Source organism: Phaseolus vulgaris, chromosome 1, assembly GCF_000499845.2.
Source record: "Phaseolus vulgaris cultivar G19833 chromosome 1, P. vulgaris v2.0, whole genome shotgun sequence".
In the NCBI taxonomy this organism is placed as follows: Eukaryota; Viridiplantae; Streptophyta; class Magnoliopsida; order Fabales; family Fabaceae; genus Phaseolus; species Phaseolus vulgaris.
The window spans coordinates 3,531,405-3,546,233 of record NC_023759.2 but is presented as its reverse complement, the minus strand read 5'-3'; the positions used below and the strand labels follow the sequence as shown (position 1 = coordinate 3,546,233).

Below are 14,829 nucleotides of genomic sequence, written 5' to 3'. Positions count from 1 at the left end.
AATAAAAATATATATCCATGCAAAAACTTTAATGTTGTGTTGGGATATAAAATTTTATAATTTTTAGGAATTCAAATATATTAAATTTTAATTATTTTCATTTTAAATTTTGTAACTTTTAAATAATTTTATTTTTTTAAAAAAAAATTTAGATAAAAAAATTAAATTTATTGAATTTTTATTTTTATTTATTTAAATATTTTTTAATTATTATTAAATAATAATATTTAGAAATTATTATTCACATAAAAATATTTTAATTAATATTAATTAAGAAAATTCTAAAACCAACAAAATAACTTTAGTATATATCGATCGATAAATTATCTCAATAATATTAATTACAAAAATGTCATACAACTAATTTTTTTAACTTGTATTGATAAAAAAAATCTTTTTACCATCAATAAAAAAGTCATATATAATGTTTAATATATATATATATATATATATATATTATGAATGGTCATGATGATCAAAAGTGGTGTAATATTGTTTTCTTTGTAGTTCTTTTCTAAAGTATATACACTATTTTTTTTTTCTTATAACTTTATTCCAACGGATATCGAACTTACAATAAATAGTTATAAAATCTCAATTATAACATTCATTAAATATAAGAAAATGTGTAAAAGTTTGTCTGAAAGGTTGTTTGTATCATGAATTTGTAAAAAATTAAATAAAAATAAAGTAGATGATTTAATTGGGAAAATTGTGATTGAGGTTTATCTTTCTCAAACTTAGAAGTAATTTTCAGTCAAACTTAAGAATCAAAATTATGAATAAAGTTTCAAACTTTAAGAATAAAATGATAATATCAATCAAAAACACAATATTATAAATAAATATCACTTCAATATATAAAAGTTTAAACAAACTATTTTCAATCCCAAAAGGAAGAATTAGTTACTCACATTGGACATTACAAGCATGGAAAGTAAGAAAATAAGATCAAGGTGTTTTCTCTCTAACGGCAGCCTCCTCTAGGGTTTTCTATCTCTCAATATCCTCCAATGACATCTACGTCTTGGCTCACACTTTCTATTTAACCTAATTGGGCTTGAGTTAAGTGACATTTTGCTCGAGCGAAATGTTGTTTGCTTAAGCGAGTTTCACGAAAAAAAAATCCAACTTTATCTTTTCATCTTGTCTTTAACTAATTCATTATTCTTTAGCCCTTTTTATCTCGATTTTCCCCTAAATTTATGAAATTAGCACAAACTTAAGAATAAATCGTTCTTATTCATCTTATAATTCAAAAAATATGTAAAAAGGTTCAAACTCCTAAATTAGAGGTTTAATTAACTCTATTAACAATTAAAGTCCATAAGTGCTTATGATTTTGCATGAAATATTACTGAATTATAACATTTATCAACTCTTCCAACACAGAAAATCTTACTTGTCCTCAAGCAAAGTAAATGAATCATATTCGAGTTTAAATATCAAAACAACTTTATTTACTAACAAGAGATTAAATTAAAAAACGTATGGTGTTTCAAACTTCAAATACAACAAGATATATATACAACCAACTTCCATGATAACAACTAAATAATGAAATGACAATTTATCAAGGAATTTCTTCTCATATTCTCACATGTAAGTATTTATCTCAAATTCCACTAAATCTTAACAAATCACAGTTGCATTTCATTTCACAATTATATCACAATCACATTAAAACATGAATCTTAAGGTCTTCTGTAGGATTATAATGAGGTCGAACTTCAAAAAAAAAATTGGTTTTTTAGACAATAAAATGCACACTTAAAAAGAAGATAAATATACTTACAATTCAAATACAGTATATATATGTTATCACAACTTTTTTTTTTTTTTTACTTTAATATGTTTTCCCATTTTCTTTACTTATTAATGATTTCAACATGATTTTTTCTTCTTCTTTATTTTTCAATCAAAAATAATAAAAATAGATTATTCATATTTTCTATAAAATAAATTATTTAAACTTAAATTATTCAAACAACTAAAATCAACCATTCTCTTTTCTATATAAAACTGATATAATAGATATTTGAAATCCTTCTTCGTCATACTATTTTCTTTCCCCTACAGTTTCTTGTTCTTATAAAACTGATATAATAGATATTTTTACTTTAATATGTTTTCCCATTTTCTTTACTTATTAATGATTTCAACATGATTTTTTCTTCTTCTTTATTTTTCAATCAAAGATAATAAAAATAGATTATTCATATTTCCTATAAAATAAATTATTTAAACTTAAATTATTCAAACAACTAAAATCAACCATTCTCTTTTCTATATAAAACTGATATAATAGATATTTGAAATCCTTCTTCATCATACTATTTTCCTTCCCCTACAGTTTCTTGTTCTTATAATTTCCACTCCAAAACCTTGTTGTTTTTCAAATTTGGAGTACATTTAATAATGATAATGTTCTTTGCTTATTGTAAAATGTTGACAATTATAAAGTACGTGTAAAACTTCCACATGGTGTTAAGATATATTTATTAAATTAAAATTTATACTACTTTCAATAATATTTTTCTTAAATTTTTAACTAATAAATTAAACTTAGACAACTAATAATAACACTTTATCTTATCTTAAGATAGTGTAATTTTACAAATAATAATAAAAAGTAGTATACTATATATTATAGCAAACTAGTAATTTAAAAATTTACATTAGTAATAAATAGTAGTTCACTAAAATTTTAAAAAAAATAAAACCCTAAAGGTTTTTAGAGACAAAAAGTGCTATTACCTTTTGGAAAAGAGAGATAAACATATATTAAATTTTACAAAATGCTTTAATATTAAACATAATTATCTTTTAATCTATTAGTGAAAAAGAAATACTTCACACCTTTATATTTTTTCAAAAATAATATTAATAACAACTATTAAATAAAAAGTAATGAGTATTGCATAAAAATTTGAATGATTTGTAAGATCTTTGAGAGTGGAAGAATGTAGTTATTTTTAAGCTTTTGACAACTATTTTCCTTTTCTAAAATTTTGAAATATTATTAAAAATAAAATAAAGATGTAAAATATATATACCAAAATAGAAAATCATTCTATATATTCTCATAGATTATAAATATTACAACAACAAAAATATATACAATGGTAAATAATACACACACATTTTTTTTTTAATAAAAAGAGGTAATATGATATATAAAAACTGTAACTTTAGCCTCTGATGATCCTAAATTTCAATTCAATAATAAACAAATTAATTAACTAATTAAATGTATAAAATCTCGGGAGAAAGAGGGATAAATCCCGAAGCTTCACCACTAGCAAATGCTAGGTTTTGAAGTAAATCCAATTTCATTGAAACAAAGGTTTGATCTGACTTGTTCTTCCAACGCTTCTTTGTGTATAAGCAAACATTCACAAAATAGGCATTGCAATGGCTTCAGGGGAGCAAAAATCTCCACCCCAAACCCAAAGGCTGCAAATTTATCCCAATACAAATTCTGGGGTCTCACCTTTCTGGAGAGGTAACTCTCTATCCCATTTGAAATTCCTCTACCCAAATGAAAAATAAAGTTTAATTTTGAAGTTTTTTGTTTACAGAAAAATATGAAAGAGAGGCCAAGAGGTATTGGGATGTTTTCTACAAACGCCACAAGGACAGGGTTAGTTTTTCTTAGTACTTGTGTGTTTGTGTTCTCTGTTAATGCAAATTTTGGTGCTCACTTGTGTTTCCAATATACATGGTTTCCTCTTGTTGGTGGTGTCTTTTGATGTAACTGGATAACTTTAATTGTTTAGTTTTCAATGAATTTGTTGTGTGTCATTTGACTTTCGTAATACTACATTTCTTCAGTTTTTCAAAGATCGGCACTACTTGGATAAGGAATGGGGCGAGTACTTTTCTGTGAGTGAAAGGAAATACTATATTCATTTATTTAGTTTGGTTTGTGTTGTAATGGCTTAAGTGATTTTCAATTTTCAGGGAGGAGGAAAGAAAGTGATTTTGGAGGTATATATTCCTGATCATGCACTTTCTGCTTCTGTGGTTTATAAGTTTATCCTTTATTGTTTAAATTACTCAGGAATTATAGTGTTGAGCATATACGCATGCCACAATCTTACAATTAGATTAATGTATTTGTTATTCTGATTGTAAGTTTTGCATGAACCATACTGCGATCGTGCAGATAGAACCTTCCTGCATTTAGTTTCTACACTTGTACTTATCAGTTGCGATATTTGTAGTGGTTATTTATTGACGAAGTTCATTTTCTGTTTATGCTCCTCTCCAGGAGGTCCTTGGTGTAGTTAGTTTCTTAACAAGTGATGGTGTATGCTAAACAGGTTGGTTGTGGAGCTGGAAATACTACCTTTCCCGTGATATCATCATATCCAGATGCTTTTGTGTATGCTTGTGATTTCTCACCGCGAGCTGTTGAGTTGGTTAAGGTTAGAAAACTCCTTTTGGTAAACTGTATGTCCAATCATCATTTGTTTGTATATCTAATTGTATGTGACTTGACTTGGCTCTGTGCTTCTTTATTCAGTCTTTATCTTATGCGCATCTTTATTCAGTATTTATCTTGTGTGCAAGTGTCAGTAAGAAGTCTCACATGGTGTAAAAATGACGATTTGAGCAACATAATGTAATGCCAAGGTTTTGGGTTATATATAATATCAAGTTCACTTGTATGATTTACTTGTGGTCCATCAATGGAGATCTCCCTGTTCTTTTTACCCTTTTTGATTTCCTTAACAGATCTCTCTTAGTGTGAATATTTCTGGTCAGGTTCATTATGCAGAGAAATGTATATTCACACAAGTTTTTGTAACTTTATCTAAATCATGTTTTGTCAAATAGGCAGACATTGAGGAATCATCCTAATCTGTGGTTTAATGCCACATTATGGGTATAAATTGTGGAAACTTCCTCTTTTACACAGGTTATTCATTAGGATGTTGGTGGTGGAATATTACAACTTTTGTCCCTTTAGAATGTTCCACGTGGTGCTCTTCTTCTACAGATCAGCTAACTTTAAGCCTTAGTAGTTTTTAATTCTTTCTTTGATAAAAGGGCACACTTTATTTTGGTTTAAAAGGAACGAGTTTGTATAGCTTATCTATTCTGTTATAAAAATAAAGAAATGTAATACTTTTAGTTTAGATACATCTAGTGAGAACAATCTTGTTTTCTTTTTTGCAGACACACGAAGACTACAAGGAATCCCATATCAGTGCTTTTGTCTCTGATTTGACAGCTGATGATCTGTGCAAAGAGATTCTTCCATCTTCAGTTGATATTGTTACAATGGTATCTGAAATTCTGAATGGAAGTTTAAATCTTTAAGTTAACGTATATTGGAGTGACTATGTGATCAATTTTGCTTTTGTTTGTTGCAAGCTATTAGTTCAGATAGTTTTTGTACACTTATTATTGGCAATTAGTAATTGTTTTTGTAGCTGACATGGTAAGCAGATATTTATGTTGTCTGCAGTGTCCCCAGAAAAGATGCCTATAGTTTTGCAAAATGTTAGAAAGGTTATCAAGGTATGAAAGAATTGATTATGTTCCAGAATTCTTGATGGATAACTCGTTTGCATGTGATGAAAGTCATACCTTTTCTCCAATTGCAGCCAGATGGATATGTGTTGTTCCGAGACTATGCAACTGGGGACCTTGCTCAGGTGGATTTATTATTGGACTTTATATTTTTAGATCTAACAGAAAGAAAATTCAAAAGCACACACTTATTATCCAATTTATTTTCTTCTGATAATTATTTATAAAACAATGGTAAATAAAAATAGAACTAACTGTATTGGAATCAACGAAATGGTCTTACAAATTTATTGCCAAATTAGAACGACTGGAGGGAAAAAAGAAGCAAGAATATTCTGATTCATTCCAGAAAAGCCAAAAAGTAGCCATTTTTACTAAGTTTTTACATAAAGATGATACTTATAGTGATATTAGAGATACTGATCTGAAAATAAAAATTTTTCTTTTGTGGGTAACCGGAAAAATCCAAATATAGTTCTTACTGTTTTAAAACTTTCAATATTAAAATGATTTAAATATTAATCTCTTTAGTTTTTGGTTTTAGCTATGTTTATACTAAGGTGGGGCAATTCTATACTACATCTTTCTCATTCAATGTGAAACTTTTAGACCATTATTCCTTAACTAAAATACGGTGAATCTTGAAATGAAACTAGTTACCATTTCAATTTTAGCATTTTGGTGTTGGAAAGGAAAACTGTTGAATATCAAATTTTGTTTGATGAATTTCTTTTTATTTGAGTATTTGACAGTTTCTATACCTATTTTTGTGTTCTATAGGAAAGGTTCTCTACCAAGGATCAAAAGATCAGTGAAAACTTTTATGTTAGAGGTGACGGCACTGTAAGTTTTCAGCTTGACCCATCTTAACTTGTAACTTAGCGACTTTATTTCTAAAGTAGTATTCCCTTTGTTTCCTTTCCAGCGTGCTTACTATTTTTCAAATGAGTTCTTGACAAATTTATTCAAAGAAAATGGTTTTGATGTTGACAAACTTCATGTATGCTGCAAACAAGTTGAGAACCGCTCAAGGGAGTTGATAATGAATCGGTAATATATTTTATCACTCATTTTGGTCATTTTATACGGTAATAATAGTTCAATATGTGTAGTGTTTTTACATTAAGTAACCTATCATATACTATGCTTTCTTGAACTTCTATGGGTTTAGCTTTTAAAGATATGAGATTCCATTTGTTTGCCTTCACACTCAAACACATTGACTGTAGTTATTCTTCTGTTTTCCCTTTTCGTTTTTCGGTTTTAGGCGATGGGTCCAAGCTGTATTTCGCGTATCAGATAGTTCCAACTTGTCTTCAAGCCAAGAAGCTGAGGCTTGTAATCTTGATGGTGATAATGTCGACAAGGAAATCAAGCAAAATAATTTGAATGATGGTTTAAATGACTCTGCAGTTGATTTGTCTGAGGGTGTGGCATTTGACATGTTTGGAGTCTTACCTTCCAGTGAGTATGAGGTAACGTTCTCACCGTTGCTCAATCATTACTGGTTCTTTAGTTCTAACAAAAATTAATCAGATTCCAGTAATCGTTTTTTCTTAGTATCCAAACGTATCCCATCTGAGGTTAGTTCTTTCAGATGTACAAAAATTGCTTATCTGTTGGCGTTTGAGAAGGCCTTTTTCTTTCCGCTTTCAGTAATTTTTGTATGATTTTTTTTTCAAAATGGGAAGACTATTTTTCCTTCAGTATTATTCTCAATTTTTATTTATTAGTTGAATATATGTCATCAACAAAAGCTCTTTTTGGCTTATTTTTTGATACTGATGTTTTTATTGAGATCTATTTCTCTTCAACATATTAGCCTTTCCACTTTTCATCACCTGAGTTTTTCCTGTTAGATCATTGAGATCAACCTTAGAGGCTGGAATTTCAAGATTAGTTTACTTTCAAAAGAGTACCAACATACCTGCAAGTCAACGGGTTTGATGCTGTGGGAATCGGCCCGGTTGATGGCTTCTCTCCTCGCAGAAAATCCCAGCATTGTTGCAGGGAAAAAAATATTGGAGTTGGGGTGTGGCAGCGGAGGTATCTGCTCAATGATTGCTGCTAGAGATGCTGATCTAGTAGTTGCAACCGACGGTGATGGTTTTGCACTTGATCTCCTGGCCAAAAATGTTGCATCTAACATTGAGCCATCATTGCTGACTAAACTAACCACAAAAAGATTGGAGTGGGGAAACAAAGACCACATAGAAAGCATAAAGGAAGTAGTGAGCAATAGAGGGTTTGATGTCATCATTGGCACAGATGTGACATACATTCCTGAAGCCATATTGCCTTTGTTTGCAACTGCAAAAGAACTGATTGCTACTAATGGAAGCCATGAAGATGATAATATTCCTGCACTTATTCTTTGCCACATCTTTCGCCGAGTAGACGAACCTACCTTACTTTCCGCTGCAGAGCATTTCGGGTTTAGATTAGTTGACAAGTGGCCTGCTGAAACTTCAAGTAATTTGTCTCATAGCATTATAGACAAATGGTTTATTGACAATGGTTTAAAAGATGATCTTCCTAGTACAGCATTGAACATCTTGCTCTTCTGCAAGGACTGATATTCAGTTTAGCATTGTAGCTTGAGTGCAAATTGGTTTCTTCATTCTTCTCTTCATTAAAAGTGAGAATTAGAGTGTAACTTCCTAGTTGATTCATTACTTGACAATACGTCTACGCATTGTACAAGTTTTTTATTTGATGAGGAGTTTAGTAAGAGAATTCTGTTTTCTTTTTCTTCATTTATAATTTTTCTTTGCTGTGCTCCCCACATGGGGGCATTAGACAGCACATGGTGGTTATGCACCCTGCATCATGCTCTTGGAAATACAAAAGGATTACTTTTTGGTTTAGTAATTATGATTCTCAATTACTGATTTTATAGGCAAGATCTTTTAGAATTTTAAGAGGAATCGTTTGCAGAATTGGCGAAAACAAACATGGTATGGTACAGTTCTAGCTTCTAAATTAAAGCTTATTGATTCTACATGGTAACACTAACTGAAATAAAGCTCAAATGAATTTTTTAAACATTCTACTTTGAATTTAGTGTGAATATACTAACATTGTAAAAGTTTTAACTTTTTAATTCTGTTATAGGTTATGTACAATAAGATTTTTCATTTTTATGATAACTAGCTTTAGTGATTTTTCATTGGTAAACAAGTAATTTTTTTACATAAATGGAACTTTTGGGTGTTTCAATCCTTCTACAAAACATCCATCTTAATATTTCATTAGTTACATACCCAGCACAGAAAATATACTCACCATACAAAACTAAACATATAACACTAAAAGTATAACTGTCTGAATTTACCTTTTTTTATAACATGTCTTTGGCAACATTATTGCTTAAGATTTTAACTCAGAAAGTACTTGATAAATTTAGATATTCAAATTCAAATTCATTTGTCAGAAAGAATAAATCAGAGCAGTGAAAATGACCAATTATTCATTTTAGATAATAGTATATTGACTAAAGTTCTAACAATTTGTGTAATCATTTTCTGTATGAACTTACCTTGTTTCGTGCGGCTGAAATTTCAGAAGTAAAGAAATGAAAACAAGGACCACTCAAGCAACTGTCCATTGAATTCATCACTTTGCACATTCACTTTTTATTTAAATTAAAGCATATATTATTTCTTTTGTTATGAAAAGACTAAAAAGTATGTTCATGTTCTATGAACTGTTTATTCCTGGCTGCATGCACACATATTCTTCGGTGCTTATATATATATATATATATAAATTTGCATAGGGTGCACCTCACTCTATTTACCTTTACATTACAATAAGGAGAGGAGTACTGTTCCATTGAAAATTTCTTTGTTTAAATATAATAGATGCTATTTAATCTTCAGCAGCTTATAAGGGGTTTTAGCCAAAGAAAATAGGCATGTCAGTTTTCTGTGGGCTTCTTACTAGCAAATACGGATCTAAAAGTATTTTAATTAGCTTGATTTTAATATTTTTTTAGTCATCATTTAAATATTGTGAGTTTTCATATCATAAAGGGTTTAACTAAATCAATTATAGTATTTGAAGGCCAAATTCTGCCATTAAAGTCATTATAGTATTAAAAAGTTACATGGTTACTTCTGATATATATGCTCAACATTGTGTGTAGATAGTTATAATTAATCACCTAATTAATATGCTTAACAGTACATATACAGGCTTATTGTTTATTGCTCTGGTCAGAATTCATGCTTAAAAGAAAGGAAGCAAATGCAGCTCAAATCCAAAGATATAAACTTACACTCCCATTAGTGGAGCTTGCTCAGAAAATTGTTTATTTTACTGCTCTACATGAAATTCTGGTCACATGCAGAAGGACACTCGTATTAATAAAGATTAACCGGATAGTTAATTACATCTGCTTCCACTACTTTCATTTTTGGTTATGTCTATTTTATGTTATTCTTTCTGTTTATGCATGTAATAAGGCTAGATTAATTATAGTTCTGTTTGATTTAACTTGGAATCTTGTTAATATACTTTTGTGAAATAGACAAGCATCAAATGTAGGAAAAAGAATTAACTTTTCTCTCTTAAAACTGTTTCTCCTTCACGTACCCTTAATATATATGAGCAAACCCTATACAATTAGCATAGTTTGTGCATTTTTAGCATGCAATGGTGCATGTATATTTGATCAAAGTATTGATTACAATAACATGATTGTGTATATATATAGATCTTTATTATCCATATGCTACCATTTGGTAAGGTAAAAATTACACATTTATCATTTTGACATATATATAACAAGATAAATTAACAACCAGAACAACCCCTTTTCCCCATAGGTATTTTTTTATCAACCCTAAAGATATAGAAAATACACATGGTTTGTTTTAATTTCCCACCAAGCTTTTTGCTGGAGGATTTCAGTTGTCTGCACTCCATTTCATCAACAAGACCTTTTACAACCTGAAAGTGACATAGAACTTATATTTAGCGAAAACAAATGCTGTGCTTTAGAACCCTAGAGTAAAGAAAGTAACTCAGATATTCCATGAAGGTCTGAGAGTATGAATTATAAAGTTAAATATTGATTACGCCAACCCTTACCAAAAAAATTACCATTCCATAAAAATCATATTCTGATATAACGATATAATACTCTAAAGGACTAATAATACACCATTAGAAAGAGAGATGAATAGTAGAGTACTGTTCGTGTAAAAAATGCATAGAAACACTTACAGACAAAAAAAATAATACTCATTTTAACTGGTATGTTTTACTTTTTTGAAAGATTGTAGTTCATAGATTTCAATTCAACTGCAAAAGTACTTGTGGGTTCAATCCCAAATTTAAAATAAATAAATAAATAAAAGAGAGATGAGCACATATATACCAGATACTATCTAACCAAAGTCAAGATTTAATTTCAGTTAAATCTATACTTCTGCAAAACCAAGTTCATTTACTACAAAGAATCCCATTTTTCGTCACAATTCCATATCTCTGCTGATTAATTTTCTTCTTAACTGAGAATCCCCTAAACCCTAGCAGTTAATCTGGTAAAATCATGAGTAAAATGAAAGAAAATTAGGATGGGTTTTCAATAGAATCTTATATGTAAACTACCATCTGATACACACATAATAAACTGTTTGTTTCTTAACAGTATGGAATATCACTTGCTAGGATTTATTCAGTGATTAAACCTCTTAAACTTAGGCTAACTGAGAGCATAAAAGATCAAAATTCGTCAATTAATTAGTGCCTCAGACAAACAGAAATAAAAGTACTTTTCTTGAGGAAACTGATGCAGTTCAAATTCATTCTAATACAGAAAAATCCATATATATGGCAACAAGCTATACATACCTGAGACATGGAATGTGATGCCCACAAAGCATACTACTGAATGATATATGACAACACGAGCCTAAGGCTATAGCTAGGGTTACTTATAGCATATGAAGGGAAAGTGAAAAAAAAAAGATACACATATAGTAACAGAAAGTGAAAAATAAAGGATAGAAAGAAAGAGATGGTGATGGGGTGACAGATAGAGAGTAAGCACGCATAGCTTCAAGCATGAAACCTTATATCATCCAAGAAAGTACCATGTGTGCTCACTCTCTTCTGTCACCTCCCTTACCATAATCTCCATTGATTTGCTGAAATCTGATGTGTATCACTGCTGCATAAGCTATAATTAACACCCTTTTTTTCTGGATTAAGAGGAGAGAACAAACATTCAATTTTTTCTCTAACATTCAACAGAAGTTCACTTTCTAATCCTTGTGTGAAGAGCTGATGAGGGAGATGAAGGGTATATATAGGCCAGAAAGAGGAAATGTTTGCATTACGTATGCAGGGAATAAATGTAGGTTTATCTTCATTGCTCATTGATCAATATATAATATTTTAAAATTTTTATATATATGGAAAAAGAAATTAGAAAAGAAGAGTAAAATTAACTTTATGATCTCTGCATCCATATGCAACAACCCCAACCACAAGTTCACTTTATTCCTTTGCTGCTACCTACTATCTTGTAAGCCCTAGCTTAAAGGCATCTCGACATTCTAAATCTATTTACCCCTTATCATGTTTCTCAGGTCTCTTCAAGAATTGGTTATAAAAGACTACTGTTAATTACTCCATTGGTCTTTTTTTATTCATCAACTCCTGCAGCAAAACCTTTTATTTCTATTTCTTTATCTAAGTTTAAGATAATATTAATTATTAATCTTTTAACTATACCTTTATTTTCTTGTTTAGTTCTTAAATAATAATTAGCTAATTATACTGCGGGATTAGTCCTTGCAAAAGTGCTTGTGAGATTGTTAGCTAGGATTAACTTCTCCATCTTTTGAATGTTTACTCATTAATTATACACGTGACAAAACTGCTAAAACACACACACACACAGATATATATATATATATATATTAGTAATTAATATTCAAATATATATATATATATATATATAAATATTCACTTTTTAAAAATGATGAGTTATATCAAACTATTCTTTTCTTATAAACAACAGAAAGTCAATGAGAAAGGTTCTTATTCTGATTATCATGTCAAAAACTATTTAAGTGCAGCATTATTGTTGTCCATCTTGTAGGAATATTCATGGTTTTAATTTCGAATAATACGATGCAAATGAACACATGGAACTATAATGGCAGGTTCCTTTTTTTTTTTCTTTAATTTGTTAAGTGATGTATCACATGCATGCACATATATTTCATGCTCTTTTATATATATATATATATATATATATATATATATATACTATAAAAAAATTATTAAATAAAAAACAATTTTAGAGATAAAAAATAATTAGTTACTATATTGATTAAATTAGATACTATTGTAGAGATTTAAAAAAATTATTGGTATCTAAATTATTTTATATTAATTATTAATAAAATTTATAAATTATTTTTTAAATTGATATTTAATTAGTTACCAAAGTTTTAACTACCAACTTTAGAATCTAAATTAATTGATAGCTAAAATCTTAGTATCTAATTAGATAACAATTAAGAAACCAATTTATAAATTTTATTAATAATAAAAACTTTGAGATATCGAAAAAAATTTAGTTTCTAATTTAGTATTTAATTTAATTAATATATTGACTAATTATTTTTTGTCTCTAAAATTGATTTTTATTTAATGATTTCTTTATAGTGATATATCCCCTTATTTTTAGAATTCTATAGTATTTTTTTGATATCTCTTTCTTTATCTTTCTTCTTTTGTCTTGTTCTATCTCTCTTAGTATCAAGAGTTTTTTTTTCTTATTATGACATTTCAATCATTTGCTACTCTTAGCTATGATGTTACATTTGTTCATTCCTCTTCTTTCCTTCCACATACATTCAATACTCATTGATAAAAAAAATATTTAATACTCTAATTACATTTAAATTAGATGAAGATAACTTCCTCATCTTGCAACCAAGTTTTAACTACTGTTTGTGGGTTCAAACTGCTACATTTCTTGGATAAACCTTTACGTCTCTCAAATTTCTAATGATTACTGATCAATTTTCCAACATTGTTGATCATGAACAACAAGATCAACTTGTTGTTGCATGGATTCTTGCATCTAGGACAACACCTATCCTCACTAAGATGGTAGATTTACAATATGCTTGTTAGGTTTGGTCCAATTTGCATACATATTATGCTTCACACACATGTTCCAAAATAAAAGCTCTGGCTTTTACTTAAGGGGAAAAGTTTGAACGACACAAACAAAATCCTTTACAATTCATATTGCTACTGATATAGGATCCTAATAACAAACAACCTACTAAGACTCACTATAACAATTCTCAGCCTTGTAGAGGGCATGCTAATTATTTTTGAAACAATTCTATTAGTAGAAATCATAATTCCACCAAAAGTGATGTTTCTCTCTTTGTGAAGTTTTGTAGTACACACCATGTTCATTCTCGTCTATGTTGACGATATTCTCGTCACAAGAAACTATTTCTTATGTAAATTTTCTCATTTCCATGCTAAGTAATCAATTTGCTTTGAAGAACTTTAGATTGTTTCTCTACTTTCTGGGAGTTGAGGTTTCTTGGACCACAAATGACTATCTTCATTTGTCTCAACACAATTATATTCAAGATCTCTTACGACATGCTCAAAATGATTAATGATAATTCTCAACCCACATCCATGATTTCTTTTCTTTTGCTAACTCAAGATGGATCTTTAACCTTTTTCGAATCCACTCTATACCATTTTAGGATGTCTTAGAATACTTACCAATAACTCGACTTGAACAGAAATTCTTTATTAATAAGATTTTTCAGTATATGCATCAACCACAAGATCACCATTAGAAATTTGTCAAGATGATTCTTCATTACATTATTGTCACTACATATCATGGTTTGCTTATTCGTCCATTTTCAAATTATCAATTATTGGCTTTAGTGATGTTAATTGGGGCACTGTACAGAAGTATAAATGTTATCTTCACTAAAATCGCTTGATTAAATTCTTTCCTCAACAAGTTACAATTTCATGGGTTTAGGGTTTTTAGAACTCAATAATACAATTTATATCTTTTGCATCTCTCTCTTTCTTTAGCTTTCTTATTTTCTCTTCTTCTATCTCTCTTACATAATTAAAGAAAAACTTAAGAGAGAAATTAAAAAAAGTGAAATTGTTGTTCACGAGCTAAACCAGCCAATATACACTCACAAACGCAAAGATCTAATGTGGCGTTAAAGTAGTTTAAAGTATATTTGCTTTATGCTTTACATTAGTTAA

At 29.1% G+C, this 14,829-nt stretch overlaps 1 protein-coding gene and 1 long non-coding RNA gene across 2 annotated transcripts; one reads left to right on the top strand and one right to left on the bottom strand.

Moving 5' to 3' along the window:
- Positions 1 to 3,254: 3,254 nt before the first annotated feature.
- Positions 3,255 to 8,412, top strand: LOC137816654 (uncharacterized). The gene is made up of 12 exons (XM_068619889.1): positions 3,255 to 3,505; positions 3,582 to 3,643; positions 3,835 to 3,885; positions 3,964 to 3,990; positions 4,326 to 4,430; positions 5,185 to 5,292; positions 5,458 to 5,529; positions 5,616 to 5,666; positions 6,322 to 6,384; positions 6,467 to 6,591; positions 6,809 to 7,016; positions 7,401 to 8,412. Exons 1-12 carry the CDS (start codon positions 3,415 to 3,417, stop codon positions 8,115 to 8,117), a joined length of 1,680 nt encoding a protein of 559 aa, XP_068475990.1. The 5' UTR covers positions 3,255 to 3,414; the 3' UTR covers positions 8,118 to 8,412.
- Positions 8,413 to 10,184: 1,772 nt separating this feature from the next.
- LOC137816657 (uncharacterized) lies at positions 10,185 to 11,886 on the bottom strand. The gene is made up of 2 exons (XR_011081841.1): positions 11,678 to 11,886; positions 10,185 to 10,494 (listed from the first exon to the last, which is right to left on the bottom strand). It is a non-coding gene; the product is annotated as an uncharacterized lncRNA (long non-coding RNA).
- Between the last annotated feature and the right edge of the window lie 2,943 nt (positions 11,887 to 14,829).